The sequence below is a fragment of the Xiphophorus couchianus genome, chromosome 1 (genome assembly GCF_001444195.1).
Source record: "Xiphophorus couchianus chromosome 1, X_couchianus-1.0, whole genome shotgun sequence".
Classification (NCBI taxonomy): domain Eukaryota; kingdom Metazoa; phylum Chordata; class Actinopteri; order Cyprinodontiformes; family Poeciliidae; genus Xiphophorus; species Xiphophorus couchianus.
The window spans coordinates 3,141,141-3,156,607 of record NC_040228.1 but is presented as its reverse complement, the minus strand read 5'-3'; the positions used below and the strand labels follow the sequence as shown (position 1 = coordinate 3,156,607).

Below are 15,467 nucleotides of genomic sequence, written 5' to 3'. Positions count from 1 at the left end.
CACTGGATGGACCACAGGGCAGTTTGGCCCCTTACTTCCTGACAGCCTGAGGTCAGTAACCATTTAACAAGCCATGCTCTGACAAAAGAGAAAATAAACCAGACAGCAACGGACTGGAAGGAAGGCACTGCAAAGCCTCCATGTTAACTCTACAGTTACACAAGATAACATTGTAATAACTCGGTGTTTGGACTCTTGGTGTCTTTGCTGTTTCTCAACTTGATGTTGAACACAGAATTCCAATTCTAGAGGATTCACATTGCACAGGAAGCTAAACTTTCTTTAAGAGATCCAGGTAGAGCTAGTTGACTATCACTATATGACAAATCTAATTTTAACTTTAAAGAAGGAGGTTTTACCTATTGTTATACCAAACCAGTAAAGAATGCCATATTCTTTTCATGACACAGACCAATGTTTAAGGCTTTGTTTACTGTCTGGATGTTGAAAGTGTTTTTGGATTTTGATTGGGGGAAAAGCTCCAGAAATTCTCTCTCTCTCTCTCTCCATATATATATATATATATATATATATATATATATATATATATACTGTATATATAAAGTCAATGTTGTTTGTTATGGTTATTTAACTTTCCAAGAATTCAAGAATTGCTGAAATTGTTTGCACAACATTTTGGAAAACCATTAAAAGTATGAAAATGAACCACAAATACTGAAGTTCGTAGAATTTAAATTTGTTATTGCTCTACTGTCTCTTCTTTTTTGTTTGTTTTTATACCTTTGTGTGACCCTGCATGCTTTTATCTGCCACTTTGCTGAATTACAGTTAAGGATATTTTAAATCTACTTCAATAATTTAAAAGAATCTTCTTAATTCGTTTTTTAACCTCTCTTACCAGAACATTTAAACTGAGGTTTTATGGAGTCTGAGTGATCGTTGCAGTGAAAAGATCCAATTTCTCCGGACGACTGAGCTCAGTAACTAAACCACATCTGTAAAAGTGAAAGACTCTCAAAGGTCACCGTCACCTTGTGAGGTAACTGCAGGTTTTTCACCTCACCAACATCCTGTCATTTGCATTCTTGCTGAAAACCTCCAGGTTTATGTTTCACCTCCTGGTGAAGCTGGTGGAAGTGGAGGCTTTGGTCAGATGTGTGTGGTAGCAGTGAGGTAGGTTGAGGTCAGCAGCTTCTTCATGACCAAGCCAGGCTACATGCGGCTGCATGTGGTTGGCTGAGTGTTGCTAAGTGAGGGTTTGCCTCCACAGTGTGGTGGGTCCACAGCCTGTTCTAGGAAGCACAGATACAGCAGAATAGGACCACACACAAACACACACACACACACACACACACCCCGACATGCCTGATGGTATTCGTTCTCGTAGCGAGCCCAAATCGACTCGGTTTACAGAAGCACAGAGCAGCACTACATCCCTCCTCCTGCCTCTGATTGGTTGTTTCTGACCAGGAGAGCTTAATTTCATCAGATGGTGAAAGTATCTCAGGGAGACGATGGAGGAGTTCGACTTTTTCACAGTTTATCTGTCTCAAACTGTCATGACATGGTGACAGCTTTAACATACACAGATAAAGATGAAAGTTACAGATTCCGGCTTTAACATATTAGTATCTATAGTGGCTTTCAAATACCAATGTTTTTGCAATGTAAAACAAATTCAGTCTTCTGCTACTTTAAGTCAAGTTTATTTGTATAACATTTTTAGCAACAAGGCAGTTCAAAGTGCTTTACGTCATAAAACATAATACAGTAACCAGTTATGGAACAAGCAATAAACATTACATTTTGTCAAATGCCATCATCAAAATCATCAACACACAACAAATATATTGATCAGTGTTTTTTATTATTAATCAGAGGCAGCTCTAACCAGGTTGGTTTTAGTCCTGATTTAAATTAGCTCAGTGTTTCAGCTGTTTTTCAGTTTTCTGGAAGTTTGTTCCAGAGTTGTGGTGCATAGAAGCTAAATGCTGCTCCTCCATGTTTGGTTCTAAGGGTTACAAACCAAAGATGCGTGATAGTTATGCTAATTAGCCTCACTTCATTGATTAATTCACAAAGTGAAACACATTATACAGAATAATTCCACACAAATCGATGCTTTAAAGCCTTTATTTCATTTTTTGTGATTATTTTCTGCTCACAGCTGCTAAAACCAGCATTTAATATTAGATCACAGCCGACCAATAAACAACATTTTTACCAAGAAATGTGGGCTTAATAAAAAGTAAGTTTAATACCTGCTTAAAGGTTCTAATTTTCAAAAGCCATTTTTAATCTGACAAACGAACCTTGTTGGAACACATCTGATTTATTGAATATGATAGTATTTGGGGCTTCAACCAAATCTAGAGAATGCAGAATTGAATTTTCAAATATAGGATGATTCCATGTTGCAAAGGACATGCAGCAATCCAAGATTCATACAGCTTGATCAGACATGCCAAACGTGTTCTTCAGCTGGCTTCCTCCATCTGATCTGACTCCATCCTGCTCCTTAACCAACTGTGTGATATAAGCTCTCCAGTGAGGAGGGGCCTACTTAAAGGCCACTCTTCATTGAAACGCTTCATCCAGAAGGTTTGCTTACCGCATCTGTAAACCACATCAACAAAAACTGGAACTGAATCTGAAAAAATATGCTCAGTGTTTTGTTTTTTTGTTATAGATATACACACAATTAGGTTATTGCTGCACAGTCATATTCAATAAGCATTCTGACGAGGCTTAAAAGAAGCTTTTTAAAAATAACTTCCGAATTCAGGTTTTAAACCCAAATTTCTGTACTGATAAAAAAAAAAGTTATTTATTGATCTGATTTAATATTCTAATTTTAAATGTGGTGCTTTTATCAGCTGGAAGTGGAAAATCATCACAACTAACAGCAATAAAGACTTTAAAACTTCCAGCTATGTAAGTAATATAAACAATGTATTTCACTTAGTGACAAAGTTTTAATGACAACCTAACACAATCTTACCTTTTAAAAGGGCAAAAATCAACATTTTTGAGCTTTACATAATGTAGTAATGTTTTTCCCTGCAGTGCTGCCTTGATTCTTTCAAGCATGTTTGAGAAATCTTTTAATCTCCCGTGGCAACCATTCAACTAGCTCCGCCTTCAAGGCACAGACCAAGGTTCCACCTCACAGAGCAGCCCTCCCCCGCCGCCCCCCACTCAGCTCCTTCAGACTAGCTAACAGCAATTAGCAAACACATGAGGGGACTATGCATATGCTGAGCTCATTATTGGAGCTACGTCTCAGTGAAATGCTGGTCAAAATGTTGTTAAAGGGTTAATAGAGGAGCCATGTTGTGTGTGTGTGTATACATACAGTATATATCGAATTTGACTTAAAAGACATTTTTCTTGAAATTGGGCCTCCTCTTTTGGAATTTCGCCTACAGGAGGTCCAGAAGGCAGATATATATATAATACATAATTTTATGACAACTGAAGGTAAATAGTTACTTGATTGTATTGTAAAATTGTATTATGTGCCTGGAAAATGCATAATACAAAAAAAAAAAAAAAAAAAAAAGGTTGTGTAGACTTTTTGGACCCACTGTACTCCACTGAATCAATGCTGTGTGGCACTTTTTGTACTTCAAAAATAGATAGAAACCCTAAATGGGTGAGAAGCTCTGCTGGATGCCCAGTGCTGAGCTGCTCCATGCAGACCTCACAGAACAGGAAGCTGCTGATGAATTACAGGTACTTACTGCGACAGCCTGTGGAGTCTCCAGTTGCAGGTCGCTCCACCGTCTGTGTACAGTCGGGACTGTGTGATATTTCTGGCCGTGTGACTCAACACCAACACGACAAAAGACGTGACAAGTCTTAAATAAATAATATTATGTCAGGCCTGGCTTTATGCACGGTGAGGGATCCGGGCCTCGGCTCACTGTGGTGCCTGGGATTAAGATCGTCTGATGACAATAACTAGCAAATCAAATAGAGTGAGAAATTCCAATAAAAAAAATAATAAATAATGTAATTTATTTACATTTATTTATTTATAACACTCAATCCTATTAATTGGTTTTATTTCTGCACATCGGCTGCATTTTCATTGACAGTATATTTGTACAATTTGACATTTTGAGAACAAATCTTCTTAATGGAAATGCCAATTTCAAAAAACACTTTTTTTTTAATAAAAAGTTTTGGCGAAGGATGAGGTTTTCTTTTTGTTTTTTGGGGTCGAATCGAAATTGGTTTATCTCGCAAAACTGCAACAGAAACAATTGTTTCACATCAGACTAGTGACATGATCAACTTGATGCTGCTACTGTCACAAACCATGAAGAAGATGCCAGGAAGAAGTTGGAGGATGAAGGAGCAGCTAGTTTATTCACGGGTGATTTTAATTGCCTTTCCTAATTAATGGAAACAATGTAATTGGGAAATAGTTTTTTGTTTTGAACATTAGCGGGATATTGACAAAGTTTTGTGCACATTTGTAATGGGAACGCAGTTGGTCTAATCCAAGTAAAAAAAAACATTAGAGAACTAGATCAAATTTGTTAGTATTTGCATTTTTCTTTACAAATTAAAATTTTTACTGTAGAAACTGAAAATATTTTAATATTTCGCTTTTCTGTGAATCACTGAATCAATGTTTAGCTCCACAGTAGAGCTGCTTCACATCTGGCGCCTGTAAACAGATGTTCCAGCTGAAACAACCGAACTGATCATCCTGGTCTGGAACCAAAGCGCTGCTTGCTTACTTGTGTACTTTTTCAATATTCTGCTAATGTTAAGAAGTCACTTTGCAATTGTGCCATTTATATATAAGAAATGCAATTAAAATCAAACACGAAAGCCTTTGATAAGTCGTTAAAACATTTATCCTAGCACAAAAACGTTTTAGCAAAAAATGTGACTTTTTAAAAAAAAATATATATATTTTATTGGCCGGCATCTGTGAAGCGAATTTATGTTCAGAATTTCAATTTGAACAAAGTATGATAAACAAAAACGCAGCTAATGTACATAAACTGACTCATGATGCAGAGAAATTGTTTTGCAAAATACACCAATTTTGGTAAGGTTGAAAAACCTCATTCTGACACAGACTTATTAAAAAACATGTTTTCTTTTTAAATTAGTTTCCATTTAACTAATTTATTTTTGTATTTGCAATTTGTGCAATTTTAGAGTCAACAGAAATGCAGCTAGTTACAATCATGTGAAGGGAATGTTATCTTCAACCTGACGCAGCATCACCCTGGAGTTTCTCTGTCCTTCGCCACAAACTGACTCAAACCATCATTTGAGAAAACTCTCCACACCAGCTTTCTTCACAGTCCACTGAGGCTTGGATTTGATGCTTGGTGTTACATGGCGCCAATTCAGAAGACATGACAACTCCAGGTACAGATACAGATGTAATTAAACATATTCTGATTCTGGACTGCAGTAAATCTGCCTTTCATTTTCTTCCAATGAAGAAGGAATTGAGCCAAAAGAACAAGTTTTTACCCTACTGGTCTATTTTCCAACCCTCACCTGTGGTTATGAGATACGAACTGAAACAAGATTCCTCTGTAGGGTGAATTGGTTCGGACTTGGGAGTTTTCGTGTGAATCTCCATCATCCAGTTTGGAGTTAAATTTCTGCTCTTCCACATGAAAACGATGCAGTTAAAGTGGCTTGGTTTATCTTCTTCTGTAGAAGACCCCAGGAAAGATGAAGAAGGGAAACTCTACATAAGTTCTGACGATCGAACACCTTTGCATTCGAGTAACAGGATGTCTGAGTTTCCCTCCTGTGCCCTGCTGCCACTTCCTATCAAAGTTATTAGCTGTTAACTTGTCTAAATTCAATAAATCCTTCACAACTGATTTTGAATGTAAAATATCTTTAATTACCTTTTTCAAAATGTGTTTTAATAACAGAATTTCTCATCACTGTGAGATTGAATACTATTCACAAATAGGAATTAGACACAATTTTCGAATCAAAATCAATATGTCACCCTTAACCGTGGCGAGCGACAGGCCCCTTCGAGACTCTGCACTCGTACACGATCAAGCAACTGGAGAAACAGACTTCTCCTTCCTTTTTTAGTTTTCAAACGTTTTGGGCATTGGGATCTCAAAAAGCAGCGGCCCATTAGCGAGTCCAAACTGAATCGAGGGTTTTTAGGTCTCATCAGACCAAGGAACCGTCATATTTCATACCTAAATATTTTTGAAAGTAAAACCGTAACAGAACAGAAGAGTCTGTGATAAACACATAAAAACAAAGATCTCATCAGAAATACATGACAAATATCTGTATATCATTATTTTGTTGTACAAAAGCAAAACTGATTCTTTTTTCTTTTTTCTCTCATGATAACACATGATAGTTTATGGTATTTTGGCAACATCTGCATTTCAGGAGTTAACAGAAAGTCAACTAGACTAACATAAGTCACTGAACATTATTCTTTTTTTTGTTCCCAATCTCTCCCGCCCCACACAATACATCTTTATATATGATATTGCATGATAAAAAGATGATAAATCATTGACATGTCCATGACATTTACATAATCCACAAACATTTTGTTTGTAGCTAGAAATCAGAAATTACTTCTCACCGACTCTTAACAGCCTCTCAGTCTTTTTCACATCATTAAATGATCCCACAGTTCTAGACTGAGGCGAATTCAGCTTTGGAGTCCAATTGACAATTGAAAATAAAAATATATGTTTTTTACTCCTACGTTCTATACAAAGTGAGGTAATTAATTCGACTTTGTTTTAATTTCATGGTTTGAAACTGAATTGACCTCAAATCTTTAAATAACCATCTCGTTTCAGAGCTCAGCCTGTAGTAGAAAAAAAAAAACTACCGTGCCACTACTTGTTTTGCTGGTTCTGCACCACATCAGAATTAATTCAAGAGTTCTTAGAGGCACCTGGAGTGGTACAAATATGTGCTCATCAGGGTTAAGGTATTTTCAGTTCCTTTTTAAGGTTCTTTTTTTTTTCCCTTAGGTTCATTGTCAAGTCTTCAGGAACCAAAGTACCCAGAAAAAAGACCAGAACGACGATCGTACAGGTACTGATTCTCGGAAGCCTCACATGACCACAGAGGCCTCTCTGTTTTGTTTTCTTTATATTCTAACTGTTAATATGTTATGAAATTATGTCCTGGGCCTGTGGGAAAAAAACCCTCCCAAAACAAATGACAGATGCAGGCTACAATGTGGGAGAAACATGACTGACTGCTTAACGCAGCCCTTCGTATGGAACAGTATACAAATTCTGCTCAGATAACTAAACAAACATCAAAAGCAAGTATGAGTATTCTTTACCAAATGGTTGAGTTTCACTGCGAATGTTTGTCTGTTTTTTTTTCATTTATTTTTTTTTATGTTTGCACAGATAATTCAAGGTTAAACAGAAATAAACGTCTCTTGAATGAGGGCCCAGCACTTTTACACTACGACAGTGGAGTGACATAAGCCAGGGGTCTGTGCAGAGCCTCCATAGACAGCATCATTAGATTCAGCATAAGGGCTGTTATCATATTGTCTTAAAGGCCCAGAAAGAAAAACATCATCAGTGCTAATCTAGTCTACACTTCATCAAAAGACCCAGAGTGAAGCAACTCATCAATTAAATGATGACCTCATCAAGTCACTCTTATTTTTGACTTGTTTTGTTTGTAATTTCCATAATGAGCCTTTAATACAGTACTTAGTACACAGCTTCCTGAGAATTAGCTAGCTACCATTCTAAAAAGACACTGTACATCTAGCTATCTGCTTAATCTATAGTAAAGGATTGCACTGGAATCCACTGCAAATGAACCAAGTGAAACGATATCCAATTGGTTCAGTCGGTAGGCATCTTGTCCTTCATTTATAAATTAGTCAACTTTTAAAGGTTGGTTGAAATTCTTCATGAGAGAAAAGTCTGAGTTTTGGACTTTCCCCACAGTGAATGTGTCAGCAGTCATGGACTACAGTTTCCAGATGTCTTAACTGGAGTAGACAGTGGTCAGACAGTGGTCAGATCAGACTCATGACAGGATGTCGAGTAGGAAATTAATGCAAGTTTATGCAAGTAACTAACTCCCTGTTTTTGGTTTATTAAGCACCTTCACACTTCTAAGTAACGCTAATCTTTGAAAAGAAAAATGGAACTTTTTTTGGCTAGCCAAGCCAACTGCTAAGCAATTGCTTATCTACTTAGCTGAATAGCACTCTAAAAATGTTGGAGTCGTTCATTAAAACACTTTCACCCCTCTAGATTACACCATCTTTGAAAAGAAGAAGGGATTTTTTTTGTTTTTGGCTAAATAAGATGACTGTTATTCTACTACTTAGTTAACTGAGCAGCACTAAGCTAAAAATGTTCTAAACATTTCCAGTTTTTGGGAAGTCTGCAAATATTCTCCAATCATGGATTTCTCAAACCAATATCTACTGCAGTGAGACATTGACTGCTCATACACACCCTTCAAAACCTTACTGAAAAAAACAAAAAAAGCAATAAAGAATGCTTCACTAACAACTCATGACATTGATTAAAGTTAGTTATAAGAGTAAAAGGTACTTTATGGAGGGTGTTCTCTGTTTGTGATTTGGCCCAATGTATAAACCACCAGGTCAATATTTGACAGCTCAGTAAAAATCATTTATCTTCTTAGGGGGGTTTATGGTTTGATTGTACTTTTCCTTTACAGCAAGTCAGTTTCTCATATAAAACAATTATCCATGCACACAGTTAATTTTATTCCTGTCATGACTTAAGCCAAGCTTTGGGAGTTTCAGTTACAGTGTGTCAGCCTGAAGGGTTCCTCTGAGAGGGATAAAAATCCCCCATGGTGCCCTGGATTACAGCGGACTGCTTTGTCATATTGTGCAACCACAGTTTGTCATGGTAGAATCCTGCTAGTCACCAGAACCACAGCAAACAGTGGAGAAATATGAAGCAGCTAAAGCACAAAGAGCCCATCATTTGGCCAGCAGGTACAATAATTGATCTTAGACAAAAGAAAACAATGCTCTTGCTGGCAGTCAGTAATGTAAAGCAGGTAATACCTTTTTGTTCAAATTACGACACATTCATTTGATGAACACTAACAAACTACCGTACCTCCTTTGTTCTTGTGTAAACTGATCATTCGGAACCCATCAAGTCTCTAGACCAGGATGTGAAATCATGTTTATGTTCAAATCTATCAGTGAGGGTAACAACCAGTTTAATGTCACAGCTACATGGATAACGCAGGAAATATCTGGCAGTTAATCCCAGAGGACAGTGTGTGGTCTGCAGGTCTTTGGGGATTTTTTTTTTCTTTAGCAAATTCCAGACCAATAAGCTCAAAGGTTCTAAAGAATCAATAATCCCATCAAATGGACTTTCTAAAAAACATGGAGGTAATAAAAAGAAGTCATTTGCTTGTATTTCTTAAGTTCAACACATATTCTAGATTTCAGAAAAGTTCAACATTTGAAGCCACATCAACTGTTGATTCAGCAAGAGAACCAACTTGTGATTCGGGATTAACCAGTTTCACAAACTACTAACATGTTTCATTACACTGGCGTTAAAAGTTTAAGGCTGAGAAACTACCAGACCATTGTAAGTTTAGTCTGGCTGTATGGAGAATAGAATTGCACAACACTCCCCCTTCCCCACCTGTTGCTGCGCACTCCTGAGCCAAAGAAGGCCCAGTACACCTTGCCTTTGTAACAACAGAAAAGACAGATCTGGTTGTTTAGAATGCTGCCAGTACGAGCAGATGGAACCTAACAGAGTTTCTCCAGTCATTCCTATTAAACAGTTTTAAACTTCAATTAGCGAGCTATGAGTTGCATATCTATTATGTCTCTATTATGTCTCTATACAATTTGATATCCTTACTAAATAACCAGCTAATATCAGATTTTTGCATTTATATTCTTCTATAAAGAGCAGAAAGTCAAAAATGAATAACATGTTGTTGAAAAAGCACATTTAAAATAATGAATAAAAGTAATGGAAAATTATTCTAATTTAATAATCAATTAGTTATTTTTAAAGGAATGACAGAATAAATTGTTTCTGCATTAAATAAAATGTACTTTATTTTTCAATTTTGTGTAATGCCTGACATTTTTGTTTTCCTCAAGGTTCAAACACTATGAGGATCTCATACCGGCTCTAACAGAAAGGTAAGCACACGATCACATCAAAGATTTTTTAAAAGCTTTAAGTTCACAGCCAAATGCAAAACTAAAGATAAAAATCTGGAAATTTCTCTTAAGGTAGAAATGTCGTTACCATCCACTACATAAAATCTGCCGCCGGTTTGACTCTCTAACATGATATTTTTGTTCAAAACCATTTTGAATATTTCCAGCGTCATGTGAGTAGCTAACACTCTTTTAGGTAAGTAAAACAGTTTATTTGGATTTGCCTCTTCAGCTCGGTTCTAGCATCATAGCCTCCACAGTTTGAAGTTCACGCTGCTGTTTTGGGTAACATGTTTATTAATGAAAGTATAGTATAGCATTTAATGTGTTGTTCTCACAAACACGGGCCCTGATTAAAATAAAATAAGTAATTTCTAGCAGGTTTTCTGAATCTAAATAACTTCGAAAAAATGGGAGTGTCGAAAAACAATCATTAAGTAAAAAGTTTAAAAATGAGGGAGGTTATTTTACTTTGTTAATATCATCTTGTGTTTCACTAATGTTCCTAAATAAAGATGATGGGAGAAAAACAGGACTTGATGCAAAATGTTTAAAATGAGCTAATTTATCAGCGTTTGCCTCAATGTTGTGTTAAAATGTGTTTTTCCCCCATAAAGCAATAGCTTGGATCTGTAAGTTATCAGTTTGTTGCCTTTGTGGTATAGATGTCCTTTAACAGCAGTTAGCTAGTAGCTATTAAGAAAGATCTTCACCCACTTTAGCTAATTTTAGAAATAAAATAAATAAAAAAAAAAAAACTCAAACTGAAAATCTTAATACCATGTGATGCAGTGCTACATTAGTAGATATTAACTGGTACATATTCAGAAGTCAGTAATGTTTATTTCTTGTTTTTGTAGCCAAACTAAAGTTGCTAAAGTTACTTTGGCAAAGTATCAAACCAAATGGGATCATTCCCAAACCACTTTGAGACCTGTAAGACCTGCAAGAACCACATCTTTTGATAAAGTTGCTGAAATGACAGGTTGCAAAATGTAATGGTTTACTTCCCTCTTAAAAAAGTTGACGAGTCCCATTGTCTCATCCAACAACCTCAACCAATGTAACTTTAGCGCAGAAACACATTGTTTAGGTGAAAAAAAGAGAATGGTAACTTGTGAAACTGTAACATTTAATGTCCTCTATAGCAGCTTTGCATCCCACAGATTAAACTAGTTTATTTTGTTGTTTTAAATGGTTAAAGTTATCTAAGGCTAATCCGCCAGGCTAGCTGCAAGCCTTGAGTGGGTCAGATAAGTTCTTTATTTTTCTAAGAACTAAATTGACATAGAATTTAATGTCTACAATAGGTAATTAACTAAACAGGTTAGTTAGTAAGAAGATTTATGTTTGGTCATTGTTTTTTTTAAAATAATGCTTCTTGGCATTTTTTCCCCCTAAATTGTTGTAGAGTTGAGGACCTGCGTCACACTCATGATAATGTTCTCTGTCCTACTCAGCCAAGGCCAGTCTGTTTCTGATGGAGGCAGTGTGTATGGTGTAGGGCAGCATGACCCTCACTGGAAAACCAAGGCTTGTCATCGTTAAAGGCAATCTCAGTGTAGAGACATATCAAAATGCTATTTAAAAATCAGTGAAAATCTCCACATCTCCCCTCTTAGGGATCAAATTCTGTCCTCCAAAATGTCAATGCTTACCTCCAGAATTAGCCCAGCCATTGCTTTCTTGCACTATTCTGCTAAATTCAGATCTTGCTAACAGCTCCGGTAGAGTTTCTGCCGGGTCAGACAGCGAACCGAAGAAGTTGTGGATGATAACCTTGATTTTCTGTGCCGTTTTAGAGTTGTAGTCTGGCTAACCCCAACCCAAATATTGAATTAGCATTAAAAGTGCAGCATTTCTCTCTCCACAGTGGAAAATGGTTAAAATTTAAAACTTCAACAGAGTCCACAGCCTCCTGGAAACAATTGTTTCTCAAAGGGCTGGTTTTTTACCAGGGTACTCCAGAGGCAGATTTACCAGAAAATACATTTAAACTCTGGGAGTGGAGAGGATGTAATGGTCTGCCTGCAACGCAAGCACCTGTAGGATCAGCCAGGGCGTCCCATTAACACCAGGGTGACCAATACAACCACACTGGCTGACTGATGACAATGGCTAGTTGAGGAATCAGATGCCATCCCACAGCAGTGTCTGACCAAGCTGGCATCCAGCTTAACAAGGACTTACAAGTCTGTTGTTGTTGAGGTCCTTGTATTAAATTGGTAAGCTACAAATACTCTGTATGTCTTGTTTGTTCAGACTTCAATCTTTCAATGCCTTAATGGAAGCTGAACTGCAGGCAGTAGCAAAATAAGCTTTAGCATAAAGGACTTGGCTAGCTATTCATGGCCTAACCCACATACAGAGCTCTGATGCTCAACCCTAAAATGCCTTTTATTTCCAAATTTGGTACAATTTAAGGGGAAAATTAATTAACTTAAAGGAATTTATGGCTTAGAAGCATTTCTGGGATAAAGAAATATTCAAATCAACACAAACTTTCTTACTTTAGGTACATTACTGATAACTTCACAGCACTTCACTTTAAAAATAAAATCCAAGCCATCGCTTTAGTAATTGCATAAATAATTTAAAATCAAGTTTAGCACATTCACTCATTCACCTTTTTTCCTTATTCATGAAGAACTATGTGTTCACTGAAGTGTTGAAATGCTTTTAAGTCAGGAAGTGTCTACCTTTGTCTTTTTGCTGCTCTAGCTGGTTTTATTATTATTTAAATTTTAAACTTTTTTTTTTATAGCAGATGGTTGTCCCACCGGGGATTTTCTGTTTTAAAGAGGCATATGTGACATGGCCTTAATGCAGCACTTGGGGCCAGCACTAGCAGTCATATTCACACAGTCTTAAGACATCTGTAGCGTAAACTGATCACTGTATGCTGGAACCATAAACTGGAGTAAACTGCACACTGAAGAGAGGGGGATTGTGAGATGACACAAACAAGTGAAACACAAATAAAAGATTTTTCGACATGACAGTTGCAGCTCAAGTCAACGGTAAAATTGACAACATACTAGAGGGTGGAAATCTACAATAAGCAGCTTCTTTTGAGGCCATGTTGAAGCAGGAGTAGTGTCTCTTTTTTCCCCCCTCAAAAAAAAAGAGAAAAAAAAGGTGATCAAACACATTTATTCCGAGTCACGGTGCTCTGCTTCTCTGTGGATCTTCCAGCTATGAGGTCTGTGTTATTCCCATCTGTGTGATCCCACTAAATCAGTAGTGGGGAATCGTGGGAACACAGCAAATCCGAACGTATACTCAGATGCCCTTCCAGCACGAGGAACACTGAAACGGAGGGTAGAAATACTATACTCGAATGCATCGGAGTCAGATGAGGTTTTGTCGTCGGCTGTTCACGTCAGCAGTTATGTTATTTACATTGTTTAGTATGTACAGTAGAGAATCTCCCAGAGATGTTAAATTCTGTAAAGCTGCAATGGGGTACTCCTTTAAATTCTTCACATTTAAAAATCCTTAGATGAAGAGCCATATGAGTCCCTTTATTTTAATTTTTTATTTTTTTTTACATGTGTAGTAATGGAACGTTCTGGTATATTGCGAGTCATGACTGTAACTGTGCGAGGAGTACCACTTATCTGTTGTTTGATGCTTTGAATGTACACACCACACAAACTCAAAGTCAGTAAATAGCGACACTTTAAATAAACAACTGAAAAACAGACCTTATGGTTCTTCATCTTAGGGATCGGAGTTCTCACACAAAAAAAAACTCAAGACTTTAAATACAGTAAATATTTTTCATCATAAAGGTATTTGTTGAGAAAGTTGAGCGTTAAATGCACTGTACAACCTTATATTTTTTTTTCAAAATATAGTTTATCCTCGTGTTTGTTGTAGTTTTTTTTTTTTATATCTTACACAATCCTATACACGGGGTGTCTGCATTGAAATTGGGTGATATCCTGATCATTGGATAGGAAAGAAGAATAGAGGGCGGAGAGATAGAGAAGAGAAAGAGAGAAGTTGTTCAGTGCCATTGTTGCCCTCAGTGAAGACGTTGCACTCCGTATCGCGGCTCTCTTCTGTCTCGTACCTCAATCTGTGAGAAAAAATAAGACAGAAGACACATCACTAATCTGCTTTTGAAAATACAATATGTTAGATGACAATTTATCAAGTAGATTTAACATTCATTCTCTATTAAAATTATGTCTGCAGTATAGCAGGGCCTTTGAAGGAAGCAGACCCTGAATTTGGACATACACTATCTTTTTTCCTTTTTTATAACATGGCCTGTCCAGCACTGTGGAGCTCAGGATTATTGTCTGAGTGTCAAGGTGTGGCCCAACAGATTTACTTTCACAAGTGGAACATTACGGCTTTCCACTCGATGCCCATATTTGAAATTTCTTTGGGTTTATTTCAAATGTTATGGGCACATAGATGAAGAAGAATGGAGAAAGGAAAGAGAGAAAGGTATGGAAAAGGTTTTTAAAGGAAAGGAGATAGGAGTAGAGGAGAGAAAGAAGCATAAAGTGAACATCTTTAAAGTCTCCCTCTAAACCTACGGAAAGAGAAAAAACTAAACCGAGAAACCACAACAACTAACAACATTTGCATATGTAATAACAGTTACAATGTCATTGGAAATTACAAAGTAATACAAGATGTATTTAGTAGTTTATATTTATTTATTTGGACACACCCTATACCAAGGGTGGAACTTTTAGATGTATCTCTACTTCAACACACCTGAGCCAAATAATGAGGTCATTAGTAGGACTCTGGAGAACTTGACTGCACTTAGAAGGTGATTCAGCTGTTGGATTCAAATGTGTTGGACCAGAGAGACATCTAAGAGTTGCAGGACACTGGCCCTCGAGGACCAGGATTGCCCACCCCTGCCCTAGACCAAAGTACCTCATCCATAGTTCACCCAGGATTTCTGTTTAGTGTTACCAACTTCAGGCCACTATAACTTCACTACAAAGGTATTGTGGGAGGTTGGGATATGGAATCCAAATAGGCCACGTTTTGAGCTTCTGTTGCTAATGTGACGTCCTGGAGAAACCATGAACCGGTGGACACCAGCACTTTAAATTTAAGTACTCCGTACGCAACAGACAGACACCAGGTGGTAGCATAGGAAAAACTCTAGGCATGAAAGGTGCTTGTCTCTGAGCAATTAGAAAGACTTTTACTTGGCCGCAAGGAACTTCCAGCACACTTTCCTTCTTTTTCAGATCACTCTGAACCTGCGCAAAGAGGTTCTCAGGCTGGATGGACCTGAGTGGGAACTGCATGTCTGGACTGGTATGCA

The 15,467-nt window shown here is 37.2% G+C and overlaps 1 protein-coding gene across 1 annotated transcript in view; it reads right to left on the bottom strand.

Moving 5' to 3' along the window:
* Positions 1-5,828: 5,828 nt before the first annotated feature.
* The window catches only part of lhfpl4a (LHFPL tetraspan subfamily member 4a), a 41,521-nt gene continuing 31,882 nt past the window's right edge, over positions 5,829-15,467 (bottom strand). The window contains exon 4 of the mRNA XM_028023626.1: positions 5,829-14,246. Within this exon, the coding sequence (XP_027879427.1) occupies positions 14,193-14,246 (54 nt within the window). The 3' untranslated portion in view covers positions 5,829-14,192. The remainder of the gene's footprint in view (positions 14,247-15,467) is intronic.